Source organism: Labrus bergylta, chromosome 8 (assembly GCF_963930695.1).
Source record: "Labrus bergylta chromosome 8, fLabBer1.1, whole genome shotgun sequence".
Taxonomy (NCBI): Eukaryota; Metazoa; Chordata; class Actinopteri; order Labriformes; family Labridae; genus Labrus; species Labrus bergylta.
In genome coordinates, this window is record NC_089202.1 from 23,683,340 (window position 1) to 23,706,367 (window position 23,028).

At 42.3% G+C, this 23,028-nt stretch overlaps 3 protein-coding genes across 3 annotated transcripts; all 3 read right to left on the reverse strand.

Moving 5' to 3' along the window:
- Positions 1-945: 945 nt before the first annotated feature.
- LOC110006242 (fucolectin-1-like) lies at positions 946-5,931 on the reverse strand. The gene is made up of 6 exons (XM_020661421.3): positions 5,831-5,931; positions 5,404-5,471; positions 4,418-4,703; positions 3,209-3,363; positions 2,032-2,311; positions 946-1,141 (listed from the first exon to the last, which is right to left on the reverse strand). The coding sequence occupies exons 2-6, from the start codon at positions 5,465-5,467 to the stop codon at positions 991-993; spliced, it is 936 nt and encodes a 311-aa protein (XP_020517077.2). The 5' UTR covers positions 5,468-5,471; positions 5,831-5,931; the 3' UTR covers positions 946-990.
- A 3,091-nt stretch (positions 5,932-9,022) lies between these two features.
- LOC109999143 (fucolectin-1-like) lies at positions 9,023-14,088 on the reverse strand. The gene is made up of 6 exons (XM_065957842.1): positions 13,946-14,088; positions 12,874-12,941; positions 11,574-11,859; positions 10,677-10,831; positions 9,991-10,276; positions 9,023-9,300 (listed from the first exon to the last, which is right to left on the reverse strand). Exons 2-6 carry the CDS (start codon positions 12,935-12,937, stop codon positions 9,150-9,152), a joined length of 942 nt encoding a protein of 313 aa, XP_065813914.1. The 5' UTR covers positions 12,938-12,941; positions 13,946-14,088; the 3' UTR covers positions 9,023-9,149.
- Positions 14,089-16,878: 2,790 nt separating this feature from the next.
- LOC109999140 (fucolectin-1) lies at positions 16,879-22,277 on the reverse strand. Its single transcript, XM_020654075.2, has 6 exons — positions 22,141-22,277; positions 21,714-21,781; positions 20,726-21,011; positions 19,516-19,670; positions 18,332-18,611; positions 16,879-17,442 (listed from the first exon to the last, which is right to left on the reverse strand). Exons 2-6 carry the CDS (start codon positions 21,775-21,777, stop codon positions 17,292-17,294), a joined length of 936 nt encoding a protein of 311 aa, XP_020509731.2. The 5' UTR covers positions 21,778-21,781; positions 22,141-22,277; the 3' UTR covers positions 16,879-17,291.
- Positions 22,278-23,028: the final 751 nt, after the last annotated feature.

A 23,028-nucleotide genomic window follows, 5' to 3' on the forward strand; every position in this document is an offset into this window, starting at 1 on the left:
TGATGTCCTTCCAGCTTCCCATAGACTGTAAACATTAATTGTTCAATCAGTAAGCTCTGTAATGAGTGAAATGATAAAGTGAGCTTACTATATGATCAGACATTAAGGAAACATGCTATGTTTAAGTGCTGGCTTCTCTGACAACAATGCAGCAGCCAGTATGTCCTCCTTCTAACTTTAGATTCTGGTCCTGAATGCTCTGGATTTGTTTGGACCAGAGAAGGTAGGCGGTTTTAAGGCACACGGCCATGTTGGACGCCCCTCGGTTTGTCAGATATGAGAGCAGTTATCAGGTCAAACCAACAGGTGTTGCAGCGATGGAAGAACTGTTTCAGATAGAAGTGATTGTACCCGACCTAAAAAGCCTCTGCATGTTTCTAATAAGCTCCACGAGAAGAAACGTGCTCAAACTAGGATCAATATTGGAGATGCTTTTGAAAAATGGAGAGAGGTTAGAACGCAGAAAGGTTTACAGAGCGAGTTACATGTTGCTCCTTTAATGAAAAAAGCCTGAGTGACGTCGACCGTCTGTTCCTGCAGGGGGCACTGGAGTCCCATCGATGGCGGTCTCCATGCTGGAAATGCTGTCTCAGCCTAACTTTCAGTCAACCTAACGACAGGCTGAGAGCTAGAGCTGAGGCGGGTTTTAAGCCTCCTGACAAACCGTTACACTGCACCCGCCTGTCAATCAGGTCAGCTGGTGCAACTGGTTTAAAAAACATCCAGAGCTCTGTCCGGGTTTAAAAGAAGTCCAGGTCGTCTGGAGTGTCCAGGTCTCTGTACTTGATGATGGAGCGGGGGTCCCCTTGCACGCCCCTGCCCACGCCTTATTGTGAATAACTCTTATCCTTCATCAAATCAAAACGAATGAGTCATCATAAAATTCAGTGTGTGCCGATCAAGACATGAGCCAATCAGACCTATTTGGTTTTTTGAACCAGGCTGTAAAGATGTTTATCTCTGATAAAAATGTTCAACCTCCTCTGAGATCTAATCCAGTCTGGATCCATAGACCTCAAACTCACACACAGCCAGGTACTCCACCCTTCCAGGAATGACCACGTTGACGTAGCGGCCGTCCATCCCGTTACAGTTGAAGTTTTCAGTGAAACCTCCAGCAATGCTGGTAATCACAGCACACCTAGCAGAAGAAGAAAGTGCCTCATTAGCTCAATACTTCAAGTGTTAGCTTCAGAGTAGAGAATAAAATTAGAATAAATCATCCATCTATCCATTATCTTCCGGTTATCCGAGGTCGGGTCGCGGTCGCAGCAAGTGAATTAAGTCAACCCAGACTTCCCTCTCCCCAGCAACATTTTCCAGCTCCCCATGGAGGATCACGAGTCATTCCCAGGCCAGACAGGATATTTAATCCCTCCAGGGTCTACCCCGGGGTCTCCTCCCATTTGGGCGTGCAAGAAAAACCTTTAAAGGTAGGCGTCCAGGAGGATCCTAATTAGATTCCCGAACCACCTCAACTGGCTCCCTTCGATTAGAAGGAGTAGTGGCTCTACTGCGAGCTCAATTGGAATAAAATAGGAATCTCAAAAAGGTCTCTTTCATCTATTTGCCCTTTTATACCTGACGTTAAGTGCGGCTTTGTTGGAAACCTTTATGCCTTTATTCTGGAACTCAAGATTCTATCATCAAATGCAAAAAAACCTTAATTTTCTGATACCTGACATGAAAACTGAGGGCTGTAGTTCGTTTGCTCTGGTCTGAATCATTGACCAGTTTGTTCCATTGTTGCATAATTACCTCAAATTTGGTCTGTGTTCACACAGGGACATTTACAAGTGGATCAAATGTGGTTGTGAATAAATTATTTTGCTCATGAGATAGTTTCAGGTGCACAGCAGAAACTTGTTTTTAAATTATATCTTCTAGCCCCATGTTGCCTTTGGGCCTCCATACTATCTGGTTTTACATTTAAAAAAAATTGTAGGTGCTTTCAGGAGAAGTTTGTTGTTCCAACCAAGCCCAATGACAGATAAATTGACTTTCACTGTTTGTACTATTTGGATAAACTACCTGGTATTGTTGTTGCCGTCATTGTCAAGGGAATCTCCGATGCGGATCTCAGCTCCGTTAATTAGTTCAGGATGAGTTTTGTAGTTGGTGATGTTAACAGAAAACACTCTGTGTGTTTTGCCCAGATCCAGTCGCCACCAGGGGTTCATAGTTTTGGTGGTGTGACTACAAGATCCCTCGGCCCAGTCGCTGGCACGATTCCCGTCTATGGCAAGATTTGCAAAACCTGTTGCATGCAGTGTCGACTGTGTAGCTTGTCCCTGGAGTGCCAGATTCTCTCCTGCAGAAAAGAAACAGTTGTAAATGTCAGTGCTGAGTGTTTAACTTGATGCTATGTGCAGTCAAAGTTTTCTTGAACCGGAAACTTGTAACTATGTGCACTTTGCCGACCTCTACATTGGTGAAAGAAAACTTCTAAGGTTATAGAAAATCATGTTACTCATTTTGAAAGGCATTCAAATCTTAAAGGATGCAGAATAAATGTGTTGCTTTATAGAACATTTTCCAGCAATAAAAAGTCACAAGCCTGATCTTTGCATCAAGATCAAATCAAGAAAAGCTTATTTTATTTTCCTTAATGGTCTTCAATATTTTCTATTAATATTATATATATATATATATATATTTGTCAAACAATGTTGGTAATAAAGTATTTTTCAAAATTAAAAATATAATGATTTGTTTGTTATTGTAATACTCATTTCAGCCAGAAGAGGCTAAAGTGCACTACCACCTCCATGTTTTTAACGGGAGACATCTTCAAGTAAAAGAAAGTGTATGCAGTTTGCACGTTTTCACATTTAAATGAATGCATTTTAAACTGTGGTGTGACTGAAGCTGTATAGAAAATGAGACCGCTGCCGCTTTTACTCCGCAGGTCATACCTACACATTCACACACTGATGGTAGAGGCGGCTGTGTAAAGAGTCCCTCAGTATTAACTTATCCATTCGTACACATTCACACACGGCCAACGAAGCAGCAGGAGCATCTTGGGGTGAAGTGTCTTGGCCCAGGACACATCGAACATGTTGCCGCAGGAGCTGGGGATCGAACCCCCGACCTTCTGGTTGAGACAACTTACTCTACTGCTGGGCCACAGACGCCTCAAGTCAGACCTTCGTTAGCTACATCTTTAATGGCTCAGGATAAAATATGCAGGTGCTCAAATTCTCACCAGTTGGTGCATGGTACCCATACACTTCCACTTCGCAGAGTGAAAGGATCTTTTCTGGACCAGTCAGAGTCACAGTCACGTAACGTCCCACCACAAGTTTGGTGAAGGTGACTTTTAAAGACCTGCCTGCTGGGACATGAGAGATGACTCCAACCCTACGGGAGATCAAGAGAGAAGGAGCATTGCATGACTTTGTTGTTTTCTAAAACCAATAATAATAATAATTTGGAAGTATGACGTAAAGCAATCTAAATGATGGATGGACCACACTAATACTTGACCAATCAGAATCACAGTGTCAACAAAAGAGTGGAGAAGAACAAACTGGAGAACAGAAAACAAAATGCAGCAGTTTAATACGTTCAAAACATGCAGCTCCTCCTGCAAATATCAGGAGTTTTTCAGGAGTTTTCTGCAGGTGTGAAAGCCCTATGATTGACTTTGCCACAGCGTCAATTGCATCTTTCGCTCAAGTTGAAGTTTTTTCTATCAAGAACAGATTGTAAACTGCACGTGCATGCAGATTATTTGTTTAAAGTGTAATACATAATCAGATTGCGGCTGATGGGAGCCAGCTTTTGCTGTCCACAAAGACTGTTTTTCCTGCATACACCAAAGCTTGCTGATACATAATTGGTCAATACTTCTCTGACAACAAATGTCAGCACTTGACAGTTCCTCTGGAATTTTGGTGGTGACAGCCTGCTGCTATGGACCCCCTGCCCCCTGCTGCTATGGATCCCCTGCCCCCCTTTCCTTGCCAGAAGCCAATGAGGTCTTGACCTGGCAGCAGAAGCCAGGCTCTTCAAGAGCAGCAGGCTGTCACCACCAAAAATCCAGATCTCCCCCAACCTTCAGTGAGGTGATCTGGCACTACTACCACCCGACGTCCCTGACGCCCAGCCACCACCAACCACCGCTGTCCTCATTCATGCACGGCCTGCTCCGACCTCCACCTCAGCGGAGAGGAAGTGTGGACAACAGGAACAAGAGGAATACAAAGGAGAAACCCTTCCTGCATATTATCCCTTTGTAAAGCGTCTCCAGATAACACTTGTTATGAATTGGCGCTTTATACAAATAATGATTGATGTACTAACAGAAGCCAGAACACTTCCCACACTAAAATTCGGACCCCGACTACAGACTTTACTTTTAATAGAGAATCTGCTGATAGAGATTAACAGATGAGTAGCATTATTCACTCACAGTGGATTTCCAACTCCATTGTCTTCTAAAGAGTGACCGATGTGAATCTCAGCCCCGTTGAGCCTTTCTGCACAGCAGTCTCCTCTGTTGGTGATGACGAGGGAGGTGACGATGTACGACTCCAGTAGGTCTACCCTCCACCATGGGTTGGCCTCTACTAAAGTGTGAGTGCACGATCCAGAGCCGGAGTTAGTATCACGGTTTCCATCGATGGCATTGTCCGCAGATGACCAAGGGTGCAGGTGGCGTGTTGACTGGGTCGCTTTTCCCCGCAAGGCCACGTTTTCTGTGATAAAAACATTTTAAATACACATTAAAACCTGATAAAAAAAAGAGTTTTCAAGTTACTAAACCTGCAATCATGCCACTTAGGGGTCATTTAAGGAAGACTGCCCCTGAAATCTTCCTCAGTTAGTTGTTCACACATCCACCTCACAGCGGGGCGATCCCTGTCTAATTTGAAAGGGCTGGTCTCAGGAGGCAGGACATGATGTGATAGGAACGACACAGAAATAAAGGATGATGCAACAGAGTCCGACACTTTGGTGTCTTTAAGAGTTAAGTCAATAAAAGATGTTCAGGATATCAACAAAGGAGCAGAGAAGAACATACTGCTGAACAGAAAACATAATGAAGCAGTTTAAAGACATGCACAGATAAATGTCATCACCCCTCCCACTCGAATATTCCTGAATGTTTCCTGCTGCGTTCACACATCGGCTCGACCCGACTGTGGCCGTTTGTGTTCTTACATGTGTAAATGAAAACCTTATCCTCAAGGTCTCAAAAGAGCAGGCTACGCAGGAATGCCTGATACCTGCATTATCTCTAATGGCCACCAGGGGGAGACTCGATGCGACTGGTTGGAATAAAGTCCCACTGTTTGTAAATCTGTGAGAAAATAACTGAGTGTGAACTAACAGTTATTTTTAATATAATGGGGGATGAAATTATTTATATAAAAGATATATGACAATAATTCTTACCGTAGGCGTAGGTCGAGCATGACCCCAGAAGAAGGTGCAGAAGCAGAACGGAGCTGCGTTTCATTGTTCTGTTTGAGACAGACAAGAGAGCCGATGACAGAATTACACTGAGAAAATGAGCATTATTACTGTTGTAAATGTCTCTTAAAACCAAAACAAACTTAGATGTAGAGGTTGGATGTCGAAAGTGCATACAATTCCATAAATGTTACACGGGCTGTCAACATTACAGGTCAAATATCCTCCTCCTCTTTAACCAGTTAAAATAAGTCTCAGAGCGGGCTATTTCAATAACCGTTTAACGTGCCCATTTATTGAATCATAAATCTTATATTGTGAGATGTATCGAATCACCACCCCTGTAAAACTACATGTTGGTTAATTTTCCATTTTTAAAGGTTTTTAATCATAAGGTACAACGACCTACCTTTAGTTGCAGAGTAAAGCCTCAGAAGACGACGAGGAGCTGCTGTAGCTGTTGTTGTATCGATGATTATGAGTTAATGTTGGCCACGTTAGAATATTTATACCCACGTCTTATCATGACACACGTGCTGTTGTTTACTGATAATTTACCACGGTTGACTTTATGCTTCCTTGTGTGCAGATAACGATCATTTTGACTATCATTCCAGTCAGGGATTGGCAACTTTTTAATGACATTTTTCTTTTTCAGTTTCTCTGAACCTGTAGATTCAGAATCTTACTGACACATCCACTTTAACATCCGTTAGTGTGCTCATTACAACGTACACCCATAAAAACATACAAGACAACACGTGTGAGATAAAAGGAAAAGGTCACACAGAATGGAAGCATATAGATCAAGTATGGAGTCCATTTAATATATTTGAAACAGAATGCAGACAGCAGTGGTTGTCCCAGAAAAAGGCAGCGCCACAGGGGTCTAAAGTGCACTACCCCACCTCTCCAAAAAAACATTTTTCTAAAGGCCATAATGACTATAATGTCATATTAAAATGTTAATGTTGAAAAATTTGGGATGCACCTGTTTCAGCCGCATTTATGCCCATTGAAAATGAACGCATTTTAGTACAATGCAAATACATTAAAGAACCATATATGTGTACTACTGAGCATTAACATGTGTTTCATGGAGCAGAAGATATGATGACTAGTTGCCTATAAGTATTGCAACGGTGCAAAAAGTCAAACTTCAGAGGCATGTTATCAATAGCCTTCATTGGAATGTAAATGTACATCCAAGCTTAGCTGCAGGAATCTGTGAGGGCAACGGATGTAAGATAACAAAACTGGACAAGAAAATTGGTGTACCCAGGGCAGGCTTAGTAACAATTACCCTTGTATGGTTGTCTCTGCCATGGACATCTTCGTACTAGGCTACATATGTCTGCCATTTCCTTGCTGGAGTGTGATGTGATTTGTGTCATGTGCAGGTGGATCACGTACAAACCAATAGGGTGTCGGAATGGTATATGTTTATACTTCTCATCCATATGTTTTTTTTGAACGATGACAAGCTGGAATGAAAACAAGCTGAAATATTTGTACTTCGTTACTTGACACCTCTGGTTTTAACACATTTGATGTAAATGCAAATGTTTTCAGCTTTTAGCAGCATGTTTGTTTCACTTACAGCAAGTTTCAGCCGCTACATTTGTTTTGTCATTTTACAAACAATTTGAAATTGAAACGTTTTTGGGTGAATGAACATATTACAAACACTCAGGTATGCACTGATAAACATTGACTATATACATCATTGATTGTGAATTATATAGTATGAAACACAAACACTCTATAAAAACATAATTCTGTTTTTGTCTTAATGCTGTTATTGAACTGTTGTTGTTTATAAAACCACAGCCTGGCATCACAGATCTCCCTGTTGGGGATTGATTTTTTTTATGACTTTGATTAGATTTGATGTCAGATTAAATATGGATGATATTCTGATGTTTAAGTTGACCTGAAACTCTGCCATTCTTGAAGATACGAAGTTACAAATGCATCTGAAAACCATTTGTGTCAAAGAACTCACATCCCCTCTCTTAAGAATAGATGGTCCCGGTTTCTCCTCTCCTCCTTTTTTCTGGTGTCCGCTTCAAGGATGAGGAGACGATGTAAACCTGCTCCACCTTCTGGACGAGGATGTACAGATGAATAACCTGAAATCATCTGACAAGCAGGATCTCAGTTTTAATTCAGAAGCCTCTCACATATAGTACACACAAACAGGAAGAGTGACTCATCCTTTGGTCTTCTTCTAACGTTTAAAATCAGAGGAATATAACTGTCTTTATAAGTGACATTTGGTTGATTTACATTGCAACAACGAACTCGCACTTCAATGATGTTTTCCACTTTTATTGTCTCAACATCACATCTAAAAAACAATGTGTCACGTGTAGTCCTGGAAAAACACAGTTGTACTTCCTGGTCATATACAAACGAAGATAAAACAGTTTAATTAGAGAGATTTCATATTGCTGACAGACTTTCAGACGCTTCATAAGATGTTTTATTAGATACTGTTCGGCCTTTAGACTGCAAGCAAAGAGAAACCACATGATGACAATGGGAGTATTAGTCTATAATAACATTTTGAATAGTCGGAGAAAATCTGCTTTATTGGTGCACGTTAATTCAATTCTTGTCAAAAAACGTTATTTGGGGGGGCAATATAAAGGCATATAGAGCAGCAGCATGAGAGACAGCAATAAGGAGCAGCAGCAACAGTGCAAGGTAGACAAAAATATTGAATAAAATCCAACCTCCCATTATCTATACTGCATTCTTGAAGAGTCTAGTTTGAAATTGAGGGCCCTGTTGTGAAGGTTGGATCAGGTTGGCAGAGTGTAGTGGGCGGAAGGGAGTGAAGTCCAATTGCGTTCAACGACGTCGAAGAAATTCATCAATCATAACATCAATATTAGACTGATGAGTCTCTTATCATACTTAGCTGTAACTGCTAATATACAACAAATACTTTTACCATTATTACTTACACTGTAGCTCTAAATACAAAACTACAATATATCCAGAATTCTGCTGCTCGCATTCTCACGCACTCCTGCACCTGTGACTACATCACCACCGTTCTTCGTGACTTCCACTGGCTCCCCGAAACCCAGCGTATCCACTTCAAAGTCCTCATCACCACTAACATAGCCCTCCACAACCTGCCCCCTCTCCCCCACGTTTCTGATATCCCCCCATACCTATCTGAGTCCCTCCACCGGCATACTCCACCTCTGCACTCTCAGGTCTACTGATGCAAACCACTTGTACTTCCCATGCAGAACGAACCATCAGTCCTGGGGGGGGGGGGGGGGGGGCAAGGCCTTCTCCATTGCCACTCCCACACTCTGGAGCTCACTCCCAAAAACCATCAGAGCCCCCCCCCCTCCCCTCCCCCTCTCTACCTTCAAGAAGTCCCTAAGCAAGTTGGTGCCTTGCTCAAGGTCACCTCGGCAGTACTCAGGAAGTAAACTCCAGCTACCAGACCAACTTCCAGATTTTGTTCGGTTCCTGACCCAAGGCCCTACAGACTGAGCTACTTGCCGCCCACTATTGATTGATATCAGCGCTGACGGCAGCTTTGTCTACAAATGCATGGCAGTAAAACAAGATGCAATTATCCTTTTACACAAATTTTATTATTTTCAATGCAAACAATCAAAATTAAGCCGTATCTATTAGTTTGATTCATGTGAGTTCAGTTGGTTAAATTTAGCTCATTTTGGATAAAGTGAATCTTGATGCTAATCCAGGACGGAGCCATAAACCTCCACCTCGCACAGGGTCAGGTACTCCTCCTTTCCAGGGATGAATACGTTCACATAGCGGCCATCCATCCCATTACATTGAAATTCAACAGTCGCTCCGGCGGGGATGTTATCTACCACGGCGCATCTGACAAAAGAAAGACCAATCAAGACGTCACATTCTTTAACACATAAGTACCATTTTAAAAAATGTTCTCTGTTATAACTGTGAAACATGTGTAACTGCAGAACTTTTCCTCAATATTTATTTAATTTAGACTTAGACTTTATTTATCCCAGAGGGCAATTGGGTTCCACAGTCCATCCAGACCATGCATATATTTACAAACAAACAACAGAAGAAGATTAATCAGAGACAACAAACAATCAGTATTTCAGTAGTACTGTACATACAGGCCCCTGGAGCAGAAGAAAAAAACGTGTGCTCAAACAGGCCGTTGGAAGATTTTCCCTTCATGACATCAGAAAGGGCACTAACCCCTCCCCATGGTGGGTGACACTCCCACAGCTAGGTTTGTTCTGCTCTCTGAGTCTGCCTTCTCACAGTAAACAATAGAGCATGGAGCCAGAAAGCCCGAGCCACCCAAGCCCTTCCAGAGAAGGGCGTGGTCAGACATTTAAAGCTACAGACACAGAAACAGCCTGTTCTGAGCAGGGCTGAAATAGAGGGGTTTATAGACATGATCAAATGCAGGATCAGAGTGGATTTAGAACAAGATACTTCACAGATATGTTTTGGGGAGCTCTGAGACCAAGTTAAACTGGTTGAAGAGGAGAATAGCATGTGACCTTTAAGTGAACAGGGTGAACACTATACCTTGGGTTGTTGTTGCCATTGTTTTCAAGTGAGTCTCCAATGCGCAGCTCGGCTCCATTCAGTCGTTGATAGAACTCAAGATCTTTGCGGTTGGTTATCTTAACAGAATCCACTTTATGGGTTTTAAGCAAATCAAGTCGCCACCAGGGTGCGAAGTTAGTGTCGGTGTGAGAGCAGGACCCGTGGGCCCGATCGTTGTCGTTATTCCCATCAATAGCAAAGTATGCATTGCCTTCTGTATACAATGATGACTGTGAGGCTTTTCCTTTGAGCGCCAGGTTCTCTCCTGTAAAATAAAATGCAAGCACTTATAAATATGTTTGTTCTTCTGTGTTTTAATCACTATGAGGTCACAACAATGTTTTTTTTTTTTTTTTTTAAATACATCTGCAAAGCAACTTGTCATATATCAGACACAATTTCCACAACATTTCCATTCTGAAATGTCCTCAATTCTGAAAGATTTCTGTGTGGGAGGGATGGAGACCACCACATCTGCCTGTTTCTAACATCATATAAAGTCATAACTGATGTGTATCCATTCCAACATGCTGCGTCTTTGTTGAGCAGCCAATCACAATCAAGTATCCAACCAGATCGAGGTATGAACTTAAATGTTTAGATACATGCTTTAACAGAATGACTTTAACTTATTTAAAATAGAACTGTATGGCTTAAATCCTCACCTGTCGGGGCATGGTACCCGTAAACTTCCACTTCACACAGCGTAAGATACCTTTTAGCACCGGGTAGAACGATTGTCACATAACGTCCACTGGTACCAGAGCTTGGAGTCAGGGTGTGCGAGCTGCCTGCAGGGATGTGAGATATGGTTCCAGCCCTGAAACAAACACACAAACACGTTAAAATGATCATTATCGGGGCGCTGGTGGTGCAGTGGTTGGTGCGCGTGCCCCTTGTATGGAGGCTATGGTCCTCCTTGCGGACGGCTCCTTTCCCGCATGTCATTCCCTACTCTCCCTCCCTGATTTCCAGCTCTATCCACTGTCCTGTCTCCCCATTAAAGGCACAAAAAGCCCAAAAATAAATCTAAAAAAAAAAGATCATTATCTATCTGTGATGTGTCAAGGTCAGATAACACATCTGTCAAAACATCATATAATGTAAAATAATAATAATTATCATTTCATTTATATAGCACTTTTCAAGACAGATGCACCAAGTGCTTCCACAGACAACATTGACAACATTGATTGTTCCAAAGCTGAGGAGCCAGTAGAGCAAATGATCGATCACCCTTTGACCTTGGTCTGGACTGTGGAACTGCTGGGAGGCCTAAACCTGCAGATGTCAGAGGCTGTTTTGGGTGCTAAGGAGCGAGGAGTTCATTGATGTAGTCTGGTGCCTGCAGGCATGGCCATGAAAAACCTTGTAAGTAATAAGTAACATTTTAAAATGGATACTAAAAGAAACGGGTAACCAATGCAAAGAGGATAAAACTAGGGTATTTTGTTGGCGAGGCTTTTCTAGTGACGCGTCTCTGTGTGATCGGCCCTGACTGTGCAGATGCTACCTCTAGGTTATTGCAGTATGAGGTTTTCAGTAGCTTTAATATCACTCACAGTGGGTTTGCAGCACCATTGTCTTGTAAGTGGTTGCCTATGTGAACCTCAGCCCCATTGAGCCTCTCTGGACAGCAGTCTCCTCTGTTGGTGATGACGACGGAGGTGACGATGTAGCTGTCCAACAGGTCCACTCTCCACCAGGGGTTTCCCATTTCTACAGTGTGAGTGCATGAACCAGCGTCGAAGTTTGATTCACGGTTTCCATCGATTGCACTGGAGGCATCCCCAAAGTTATGCGGATAGCGATGCGACTGAGTTGCTTTGCCACGCAAGGCCACATTTTCTGTTGAGGAAATTATTTATAGATTTATATTAATTAGAATCAGAATCAGCTTTATTGACCGTATACTTAAACACACACAAGGAATGTCTTCGGTAACTGTGCTCTCAATGTACAAAAGAATAACATTAAATATAAACATTTAAGCAAAAAAAAACTAATATAGACAAAGCTAAATAAAATACCAGTGCAGTTGTGAGTAGTGCAAAATATGAATATATTGATATGAAATATATGCTATTATGTAACATATGATTATTTTACTTGAGCTAAAGTTCTTACAGTATGTACATAAGCAGTATTCATGGAAATAGCTTCATGATGTCAGATTCCTACTCACTAAAAGGAAGTTTTCCCCAACAATGAACATTAAAATTTGTGATTATAGTATTTTTTTTAAATTTTCCACTTGTCTTAAATAAGTTTGATTGGCAGCTTCTCGTTGTCTATTTCTCACTTGAAGGAGTGGAAATGAAGGGAGCAGACAGTTTCCCGCTCCGAACGTAAACACAGTTAACCCTTTAACGATTTAGTTAGAACTGGTACTTGTGTTGTAGTAAAGACCACAGTAACCAAGACCAAGACATACCCGAGACCAGAGTGCTCAGAGACCAAGACAAGACCAAGACCAAGACAGGATGAGACGAAGACAAGACCAAGACCATAAATATCAATGAAAAAATCATCATCTTGTGTGCGGCGCCGGGTGTGTCACTCATTTAGACCACAACACTGGGAAGGTTGAAGCCGGCATTCTTCCTTCTCGTCACAGTGCTGACGTGGAAATGTAGCCGATCAGTGGTGGTCTTGATTTAAAATCCAGAGTCCACCCAGTCTGAGACCGAGACAAGACCGGGTAAAAATACTTTCGGTTCCGAGACAAGGCCGAGACCTTCTACTACAATACTAAGTGGTACTGTGGATTGTATGAGAACTAGAATAGAGAGAACTCATTTTGTACATCAGTTTACCAACAATAAAGAGAATACCGTTATTATCACATTACAGTATACTTACCATGATTTCTGGCCGAGCACGTTCCCAAGAGGGTCAGCAAAATAAATAACAAAACGTACTTCATTGTTCTGGATGAGACAGAAAAGAGAGAACAATTTTCAGTAAAGTGTCTTGAGATAAGATTTGTAATGAGTTGGCACTTTAGAAAAAAAGGATGTCCTGTTGCTTCAGGGCTCTTCATCCAAATTAAGGGCGTTTTCACATTAGGCTCGATTGCCCCCTTCCCCCGCTCGTCTACGTTAAACACTTGCTTATTCACACTGTCCGATATAGCAGGTGGCAGTATGCACACAGGTGGTTTGCAAATCCACCAAAAAGCTGAAGAAGCAACCATGGCAACCAATCATGGACTGAGTCCATCCTGCTAGCTGTGGATGTTTTTGTTATTTCTGGGACCCCAACAACCATCTTCTTATTACTTCCACATCTATTGTGCAGCTCAGAGGATGAATCAGGTCTGCGCTACTCGGATACAGCGGTTTTTGGAGCAACACAAGACTTTTTGAATGACGTCACAGTGGTCCACTTCCTTGTTTGATTACAGTTTCATTCAAATCTACCGCGGACCGTGATCGAGTACACATGAATCATGGCCGAGGCCACCTCTTCCAGGGGACTCGGGCACAGTACCCGAGTATGGTAAAAGTATGGTACGTTTGTGTTCACACTGATTAAATGACCGGACTTTGGGGTAGAGCACACTCAGATCTTGGCCAGGGTATCTGTTGCACCAGGCACTGGGTCACTGACCCTTTTTAAACGTTGTGCCTGCCTCACTCCAGGTTTGTGCCGACACTTTGCTGTAAACACATTTTAAATGCCCAATTCTTACTATTTTGTCCCACATACTCTTCCTTCTTCCAGTCTACCAACAGAGAAATACAAAACATTTTCAGAAAGTATTTTATTAGTGCCTTTGTCATACCTAAGAAATTACAGTTTCAAGCTCAGGTTTTAAAATATAATGAAGAATTTGCTAAGTCAGTAACTCTTGAAGGTACATTTTCAGTATTTATATGCATCGTACTAGTTGCAGGAATGAATACTTAAAAGAGAAAAATGAAATATTTACCCTGATTTCTGGTATTTCCCTGGAGTCCAACAATGCAACTCTTCCCCAGGCAGAGATGTGTGTGTGTGTTTGTGTGTGTGTGCAGACTAGTCTTACACGTATCCATAATATAAATACCCTGAAAGCCAATCACATCACATCATAAAGTCTACTCCCATGAAGACAAATCACACTCCTCTCCCAGTCATCTGGACTCAAGAGATCATCTAAGGGCACGCAAACGATAGCAGTCATGTGATTCCTACTTATAAATAAATACACAACTGCATTGATCCAACTGTTGTGACAGTCTCTGCCTTCCCTCTAACAGTCAGGCTTTTACTAATACGTTCTGTCTCTCCTGTTCCTAAAGCAGAATCTGTAAGTCAGATGCAGAGTAAATAACAGTGAACCAGGACTTTGGCTTAACACACAAACATTAGCCGTTATATTTAAGAGCTTTTCAGATAGTATGCGGTGTGTACTGCGCTTGCGGGTAGGGCGCAGAGCAGAGGGGGAGTGAGCAAATCAGCTACGCAAGTCGCTTGTGACCGAAACAATAGTAGGAACAATAGCTCAATAGCATTGTGCCCCAGCACAATGTATGTGTCCACTATTCAGTAGAAAGTTCCGACCTTTCATCTGCTGGGAAGGAGGAGACGAACAGAAAAGAAGAAGAGGGTGTGGCTTCATGAAAGCCTCAGGGCGCGACAGGATGTGGGAGCGTTTAGGCTCGTTCAGGTGCTGCAGCTCTATAATGACCGCTTCACGAACACGCCACACATTTCTGCACAAACTAGAGCTCTCTGTCTGATGTCCTCGTAGGTCTGTAAACTAGAGCTCAGGAAAGTGGGACAACGTTTGTTGTGATCTGATCTTCCCTGCTATTGGACGCTTGGAGGTGACGTCGCGGAGCGCTGCGCCAAAGTTGAAAATATTGAACTTCCTCGCAGCGCGCTCAGACGGCAAGCACAAACTGTGGGGCGCAGTACCCTCAGGCGTAAAAACGATATTAACAAACTGAGAAAAAGACAATGGTACAATGTGATGATTTATCTTCCCGAGTCGAGGAACTACCCATCCCACAATCCATTGCGATTGATACCGCTTCTTAGTTGTTGTTATAGTGTTTAAACTGTTAATGCAAGTGTTGTACTATCTTGCAGTTTGTGTTGTTGAATATATGAATTACATTCACTGCAGCATAACAAGGTTATTCGTACATTCGTAACCTGAGTAACATCACCCATCACTTCCTGCAGGGGGCTCCAGAGGCTCATCAGAGGCCGCCGCCATGCTGGAAATGTCAGCCTAACGACAGGTTGAGACCTGGAGCTGAGGAGGGTTTTAAGCATTATGACAAACAGTTGCATCCCGCGCACCTGTCAATCACGTCAGCTATGCGCCTTATTGGGAAAACTCTTATCCCTCATAAAATCAAAACGGATGACTCAAAAAATTCAGTAAAACTGTGTAAACAGCAATGGTTGCATCACATGGATTGTGTGTGTGTTTCCCGACAAACCGATAACACTCGATTTCATCTCAGACTTTAACCCATGAAGGTTGCCAATAAAAACATTGGCAGTAAAACAGTGTAAACAACATTGGTTGCACATTTTTCAACCCCTGTCCCCCCCCTCTGTATACGCCCCTGGAGTTACGACATTGAACATTAACTCTGGGACTACTGCAGTGGGAATTATTGAACACTTCGGTTCACTTTCGTACGTTGTTTGTACGGACTGAGTGAACCTTGGAGCGTTGCCTGATGTCCTTCCAGCTTCCCATAGACTGTAAACATTAATTGTTCAATCAGTAAGCTCTGTAATGAGTGAAATGATAAAGTGAGCTTACTATATGATCAGACATTAAGGAAACATGCTATGTTGAAGCGCTGGCTTCTCTGACAACAATGCAGCAGCCAGTATGTCCTCCTTCTAACTTTAGATTCTGCTCCTGAATGCTCTGGATTTGTTTGGACCAGAGAAGGTAGGCGGTTTTAAGGCACACGGCCATTTTGGACGCCCCTCGGTTTGTCAGATATGAGAGCAGTTATCAGGTCAAACCAACAGGTGTTGCAGCGATGGAAGAACTGTTTCAGATAGAAGTGATTGTACCCGACCTAAAAAGCCTCTGCATGTTTCTAATAAGCTCCACGAGAAGAAACGTGCTCAAACTAGGATCAATATTGGAGATGCTTTGTGGAAATTGGAGAGAAGTTAGAACGCAGAAAGGTTTACAGAGCGAGTTACATGTTGCTCCTTTAATGAAAAAAGCCTGAGTGACGTCGACCGTCTGTTCCTGCAGGGGGCGCTGGAGTCCCATCGATGGCGGTCTCCATGCTGGAAATGCTGTCTCAGCCTAACTTTCAGTCAACCTAACGACAGGCTGAGAGCTGGAGCTGAGGCGGGTTTTAAGCCTCCTGACAAACCGTTACACTGCGCCCGCCTGTCAATCAGGTCAGCTGGTGCAACTGGTTTAAAAAACATCCAGAGCTCTGTCCGGGTTTAAAAGAAGTCCAGGTCGTCTGGAGCGTCCAGGTCTCTGTACTTAATGATGGAGCGGGGGTCCCCTCGCACGCCCCTGCCCACGCCTTATTGTGAATAACTCTTATCCTTCATCAAATCAAAACGAATGAGTCATCATAAAATTCAGTGTGTGCCGATCAAGACATGAGCCAATCAGACCTATTTGGTTTTTTGAACCAGGCTGTAAACATGTTTATCTCTGCTGTAAAAACAGGCTTTTTTGAATGGGTGTGTATGTGACTTCCTGTGCTTCTGCAGCCAGCCTCTATTGGACACTCGAGGAACTGCAGGATTTTGCACTATAGCATAGTACACTACAGTAAAGAAAAACATTTTGAATCAATCCCCTTCTAAAAGCAGCGCTCAATGGTTCAAGCATTTATCAGGATAAGTCACAACAGAAGAATGAGATTCAGACTCTGGCTCGTTCTGTTGTTTTTTATTTGTATTCATTAGTTTCTATTTACAAACTGTTTAATGTGAAATTAAAAACTCAGCCAAGTCAAATATGTTACAAACAAATCCAAAAGAAGAAACTAGTGCAAACAATATAATATGTATATACAGTCAGAACATGGTTGTTGCAGATTTGGCTTGAAATAGTGAAAAAAAGGATGCACGATATTAAAGCAAGGAGTTTACTAAAGCATGGACAAAGATATGAGTTAAAGCTTCTGTATGGAGTCTCGAGCTGGTCATGAAACAGTCTGAAATGAGTTCTGGTGTGTCTATATAACATTTTAAAGCACAAGAGACCTTCATCCTAAAGATTGACCATTTCTATAAAGTTTCAAAGTAAAATGTCATTGATAAAAACGTTCAACCTCCTCTGAGATCTAATCCAGTCTGGATCCATAGACCTCAAACTCACACACAGCCAGGTACTCCACCCTTCCAGGAATGACCACGTTGACGTAGCGGCCGTCCATCCCGTTACAGTTGAAGTTTTCAGTGAAACCTCCAGCAATGCTGGTAATCACAGCACACCTAGCAGAAGAAGAAAGTGCCTCATTAGCTCAATACTTCAAGTGTTAGCTTCAGAGTAGAGAATAAAATTAGAATAAATCATCCATCTATCCATTATCTTCCGGTTATCCGAGGTCGGGTCGCGGTCGCAGCAAGTGAATTAAGTCAACCCAGACTTCCCTCTCCCCAGCAACATTTTCCAGCTCCCCATAGAGGATCACGAGTCATTCCCAGGCCAGACAGGATATTTAATCCCTCCAGGGTCTACCCCGGGGTCTCCTCCCATTTGGCGTGCAAGAAAAACCTTTAAAGGTAGGCGTCCAGGAGGATCCTAATTAGATTCCCGAACCACCTCAACTGGCTCTCTTCGATTAGAAGGAGTAGTGGCTCTACTGCGAGCTCAATTGGAATAAAATAGGAATCTCAAAAAGGTCTCTTTCATCTATTTGCCCTTTTATACCTGACGTTAAGTGCGGCTTTGTTGGAAACCTTTATGCCTTTATTCTGGAACTCAAGATTCTATCATCAAATGCAAAAAAACCTTAATTTTCTGATACCTGACATGAAAACTGAGGGCTGTAGTTCGTTTGCTCTGGTCTGAATCATTGACCAGTTTGTTCCATTGTTGCATAATTACCTCAAATTTGGTCTGTGTTCACACAGGGACATTTACAAGTGGATCAAATGTGGTTGTGAATAAATTATTTTGCTCATGAGATAGTTTCAGGTGCACAGCAGAAACTTGTTTTTAAATTATATCTTCTAGCCCCATGTTGCCTTTGGGCCTCCATACTATCTGGTTTTACATTTAAAAAAAATTGTAGGTGCTTTCAGGAGAAGTTTGTTGTTCCAACCAAGCCCAATGACAGATAAATTGACTTTCACTGTTTGTACTATTTGGATAAACTACCTGGGGTTGTTGTTGCCGTCATTGTCAAGGGAATCTCCGATGCGGATCTCAGCTCCGTTAATTAGTTCAGGATGAGTATTGTAGTTGGTGATGTTAACAGAAAACACTCTGTGTGTTTTGCCCAGATCCAGTCGCCACCAGGGGTTCATAGTTTTGGTGGTGTGACTACAAGATCCCTCGGCCCAGTTGCTGGCACGATTCCCGTCTATGGCAAGATTTGCAAAACCTGTTGCATGCAGTGTCGACTGTGTAGCTTGTCCCTGGAGTGCCAGATTCTCTCCTGCAGAAAAGAAACAGTTGTAAATGTCAGCGCTGAGTGTTTAACTTGATGCTATGTGCAGTCAAAGTTTTCTTGAACCGGAAACTTGTAACTATGTGCACTTTGCCGACCTCTACATTGGTGAAAGAAAACTTCTGAGGTTATAGAAAATCATGTTACTCATTTTGAAAGGCATTCAAATCTTAAAGGATGCAGAATAAATGTGTTGCTTTATAGAACATTTTCCAGCAATAAAAAGTCACAAGCCTGATCTTTGCATCAAGATCAAATCAAGAAAAGCTTATTTTATTTTCCTTAATGGTCTTTAATATTTTTTATTAATATTAAATATATATATATATATATATATATATTTGTCAAACAATGTTGGTAATAAAGTATTTTTCAAAATTAAAAATATAATGATTTGTTTGTTATTGTAATACTCATTTCAGCCACAAGAGGCTAAAGTGCACTACCACCTCCATGTTTTTAACGGGAGACATCTTCAAGTAAAAGAAAGTGTATGCAGTTTGCACGTTTTCACATTTAAATGAATGCATTTTAAACTGTGGTGTGACTGAAGCTGTATGGAAAATGAGACCGCTGCCGCTTTTACTCCACAGGTCACACCTACACATTCACACACTGATGGTAGAGGCGGCTGTGTAAAGAGTCCCTCAGTATTAACTTATCCATTCGTACACATTCACACACGGCCAACGAAGCAGCAGGAGCATCTTGGGGTGAAGTGTCTTGGCCCAGGACACATCGAACATGTTGCCGCAGGAGCTGGGGATCGAACCCCGACCTTCTGGTTGAGACAACTTACTCTACTGCTGGGCCACAGACGCCTCAAGTCAGACCTTCGTTAGCTACATCTTTAATGGTTCAGGATAAAATATGCAGGTGCTCAAATTCTCACCAGTTGGTGCATGGTACCCATACACTTCCACTTCGCAGAGTGAAAGGATCTTTTCTGGACCAGTCAGAGTCACAGTCACGTAACGTCCCACCACAAGTTTGGTGAAGGTGACTTTTAAAGACCTGCCTGCTGGGACATGAGAGATGACTCCAACCCTACGGGAGATCAAGAGAGAAGGAGCATTGCATGACTTTGTTGTTTTCTAAAACCAATAATAATAATAATTTGGAAGTATGACGTAAAGCAATCTAAGTGATGGATGGACCACACTAATACTTGACCAATCAGAATCACAGTGTCAACAAAAGAGTGGAGAAGAACAAACTGGAGAACAGAAAACAAAATGCAGCAGTTTAATTACGTTCAAAACATGCAGCTCCTCCTGCAAATATCAGGAGTTTTTCAGGAGTTTTCTGCAGGTGTGAAAGCCCTATGATTGACTTTGCCACAGCGTCAATTGCATCTTTCGCTCAAGTTGAAGTTTTTTTTATCAAGAACAGATTGTAAACTGCACGTGCATGCAGATTATTTGTTTAAAGTGTAATACATAATCAGATTGCGGCTGATGGGAGCCAGCTTTTGCTGTCCACAAAGACTGTTTTTCTTGCATACACCAAAGCTTGCTGATACATAATTGGTCAATACTTCTCTGACAACAAATGTCAGCACTTGACGGTTCCTCTGGAATTTTGGTGGTGACAGCCTGCTGCTATGGACCCCCTGCCCCCTGCTGCTATGGACCCCCTGCCCCCCTTTCCTTGCCAGAAGCCAATGAGGTCTTGACCTGGCAGCAGAAGCCAGGCTCTTCAAGAGCAGCAGGCTGTCACCACCAAAAATCCAGATCTCCCCCAACCTTCAGTGAGGTGATCTGGCACTACTACCACCCGACGTCCCTGACGCCCAGCCACCACCAACCACCGCTGTCCTCATTCATGCACGGCCTGCTCCAACCTCCACCTCAGCGGAGAGGAAGTGTGGACAACAGGAACGAGAGGAATACAAAGGAGAAACCCTTCCTGCATATTATCCCTTTGTAAAGCGTCTCCAGATAACACTTGTTATGAATTGGCGCTTTATACAAATAATGATTGATGTACTAACAGAAGCCAGAACACTTCCCACACTAAAATTCGGACCCCGACTACAGACTTTACTTTTAATAGAGAATCTGCTGATAGAGATTAACAGATGAGTAGCATTATTCACTCACAGTGGATTTCCAACTCCATTGTCTTCTAAAGAGTGACCGATGTGAATCTCAGCCCCGTTGAGCCTTTCTGCACAGCAGTCTCCTCTGTTGGTGATGACGAGGGAGGTGACGATGTACGACTCCAGTAGGTCTACCCTCCACCATGGGTTGGCCTCTGCTAAAGTGTGAGTGCACGATCCAGAGCCGAAGTTAGTATCACGGTTTCCATCGATGGCATTGTCCGCAGATGACCAAGCGTGCGAGAGGCGTGTTGACTGGGTCGCTTTTCCCCGCAAGGCCACGTTTTCTGTGATAAAAACATTTTAAATACACATTAAAACCTGATAAAAAAAAAAGAGTTTTCAAGTTACTAAACCTGCAATCATGCCACTTAGGGGTCATTTCAGGAAGACTGCCCCTGAAATCTTCCTCAGTTAGTTGTTCACACATCCACCTCACAGCGGGGCGATCCCTGTCTAATTTGAAAGGGCTGGTCTCAGGAGGCAGGACATGATGTGATAGGAACGACACAGAAATAAAGGATGATGCAACAGAGTCCGACACTTTAGTGTCTTTAAGACTTAAGTCAATAAAAGATGTTCAGGATATCAACAAAGGAGCAGAGAAGAACATACTGCTGAACAGAAAACATAATGAAGCAGTTTAAAGACATGCACAGATAAATGTCATCACCCCTCCCACTCGAATATTCCTGAATGTTTCCTGCTGCGTTCACACATCGGCTCGACCCGACTGTGGCCGTTTGTGTTCTTACATGTGTAAATGAAAACCTTATCCTCAAGGTCTCAAAAGAGCAGGCTACGCAGGAATGCCTGATACCTGCATTATCTCTAATGGCCACCAGGGGGAGACTCGATGCGACTGGTTGGAATAAAGTCCCACTGTTTGTAAATCTGTGAGAAAATAACTGAGTGTGAACTAACAGTTATTTTTAATATAATGGGGGATGAAATTATTTATATAAAAGATATATGACAATAATTCTTACCATAGGCGTAGGTCGAGCATGACCCCAGAAGAAGGTGCAGAAGCAGAACGGAGCTGCGTTTCATTGTTCTGTTTGAGACAGACAAGAGAGCCGATGACAGAATTACACTGAGAAAATGAGCATTATTACTGTTGTAAATGTCTCTTAAAACCAAAACAAACTTAGATGTAGAGGTTGGATGTCAAAAGTGCATACAATTCCATAAATGTTACATGGGCTGTCAACATTAAAGGTCAAATATCCTCCTCCTCTTTAACCAGTTAAAATAAGTCTCAGAACGGGCTATTTCAATAACCGTTTAACGTGCCCATTTATTGAATCATAAATCTTATATTGTGAGATGTATCGAATCACCACCCCTGTAAAACTACATGTTGGTTAATTTTCCATTTTTAAAGGTTTTTAATCATAAGGTACAACGACCTACCTTTAGTTGCAGAGTAAAGCCTCAGAAGATGACGAGGAGCTGCTGTAGCTGTTGTTGTATCGATGATTATGAGTCAATGTTGGCAACGTTAGAATATTTATACCCATGTCTTATCATGACACACGTGCTGTTGTTTATTGATCATTTACCACGGTTGACTTTATGCTTCCTTGTGTGCAGATAACGATCATTTTGACTATCATTCCAGTCAGGGATTGGCAACTTTTTAATGACGTTTTTCTTTTTCAGTTTCTCTGAACCTGTAGATTCAGAATCTTACTGACACATCCACTTTAACATCCGTTAGTGTGCTCATTACAACGTACACCCATAAAAACATACAAGACAACACGTGTGAGATAAAAGGAAAAGGTCACACAGAATGGAAGCATATAGATCAAGTATGGAGTCCATTTAATATATTTGAAACAGAATGCAGACAGCAGTGGTTGTCCCAGAAAAAGGCAGCGCCACAGGGGTCTAAAGTGCACTACCCCACCTCTCCAAAAAAACATTTTTCTAAAGGCCATAATGACTATAATGTTATATTAAAATGTTAATGTTGAAAAATTTGGGATGCACCTGTTTCAGCCGCATTTATGCCCATTGAAAATGAACGCATTTTAGTACAATGCAAATACATTAAAGAACCATATATGTGTACTACTGAGCATTAACATGTGTTTCATGGAGCGGAAGATATGATGACTAGTTGCCTGTAAGTATTGCAACGGTGCAAAAAGTCAAACTTCAGAGGCATGTTATCAATAGCCTTCATTGGAATGGAAATGTACATCCAAGCTTAGCTGCAGGAATCTGTGAGGGCAACGGCTGTAAGATAACAAAACTGGACAAGAAAATTGGTGTACCCAGGGCAGGCTTAGTAAC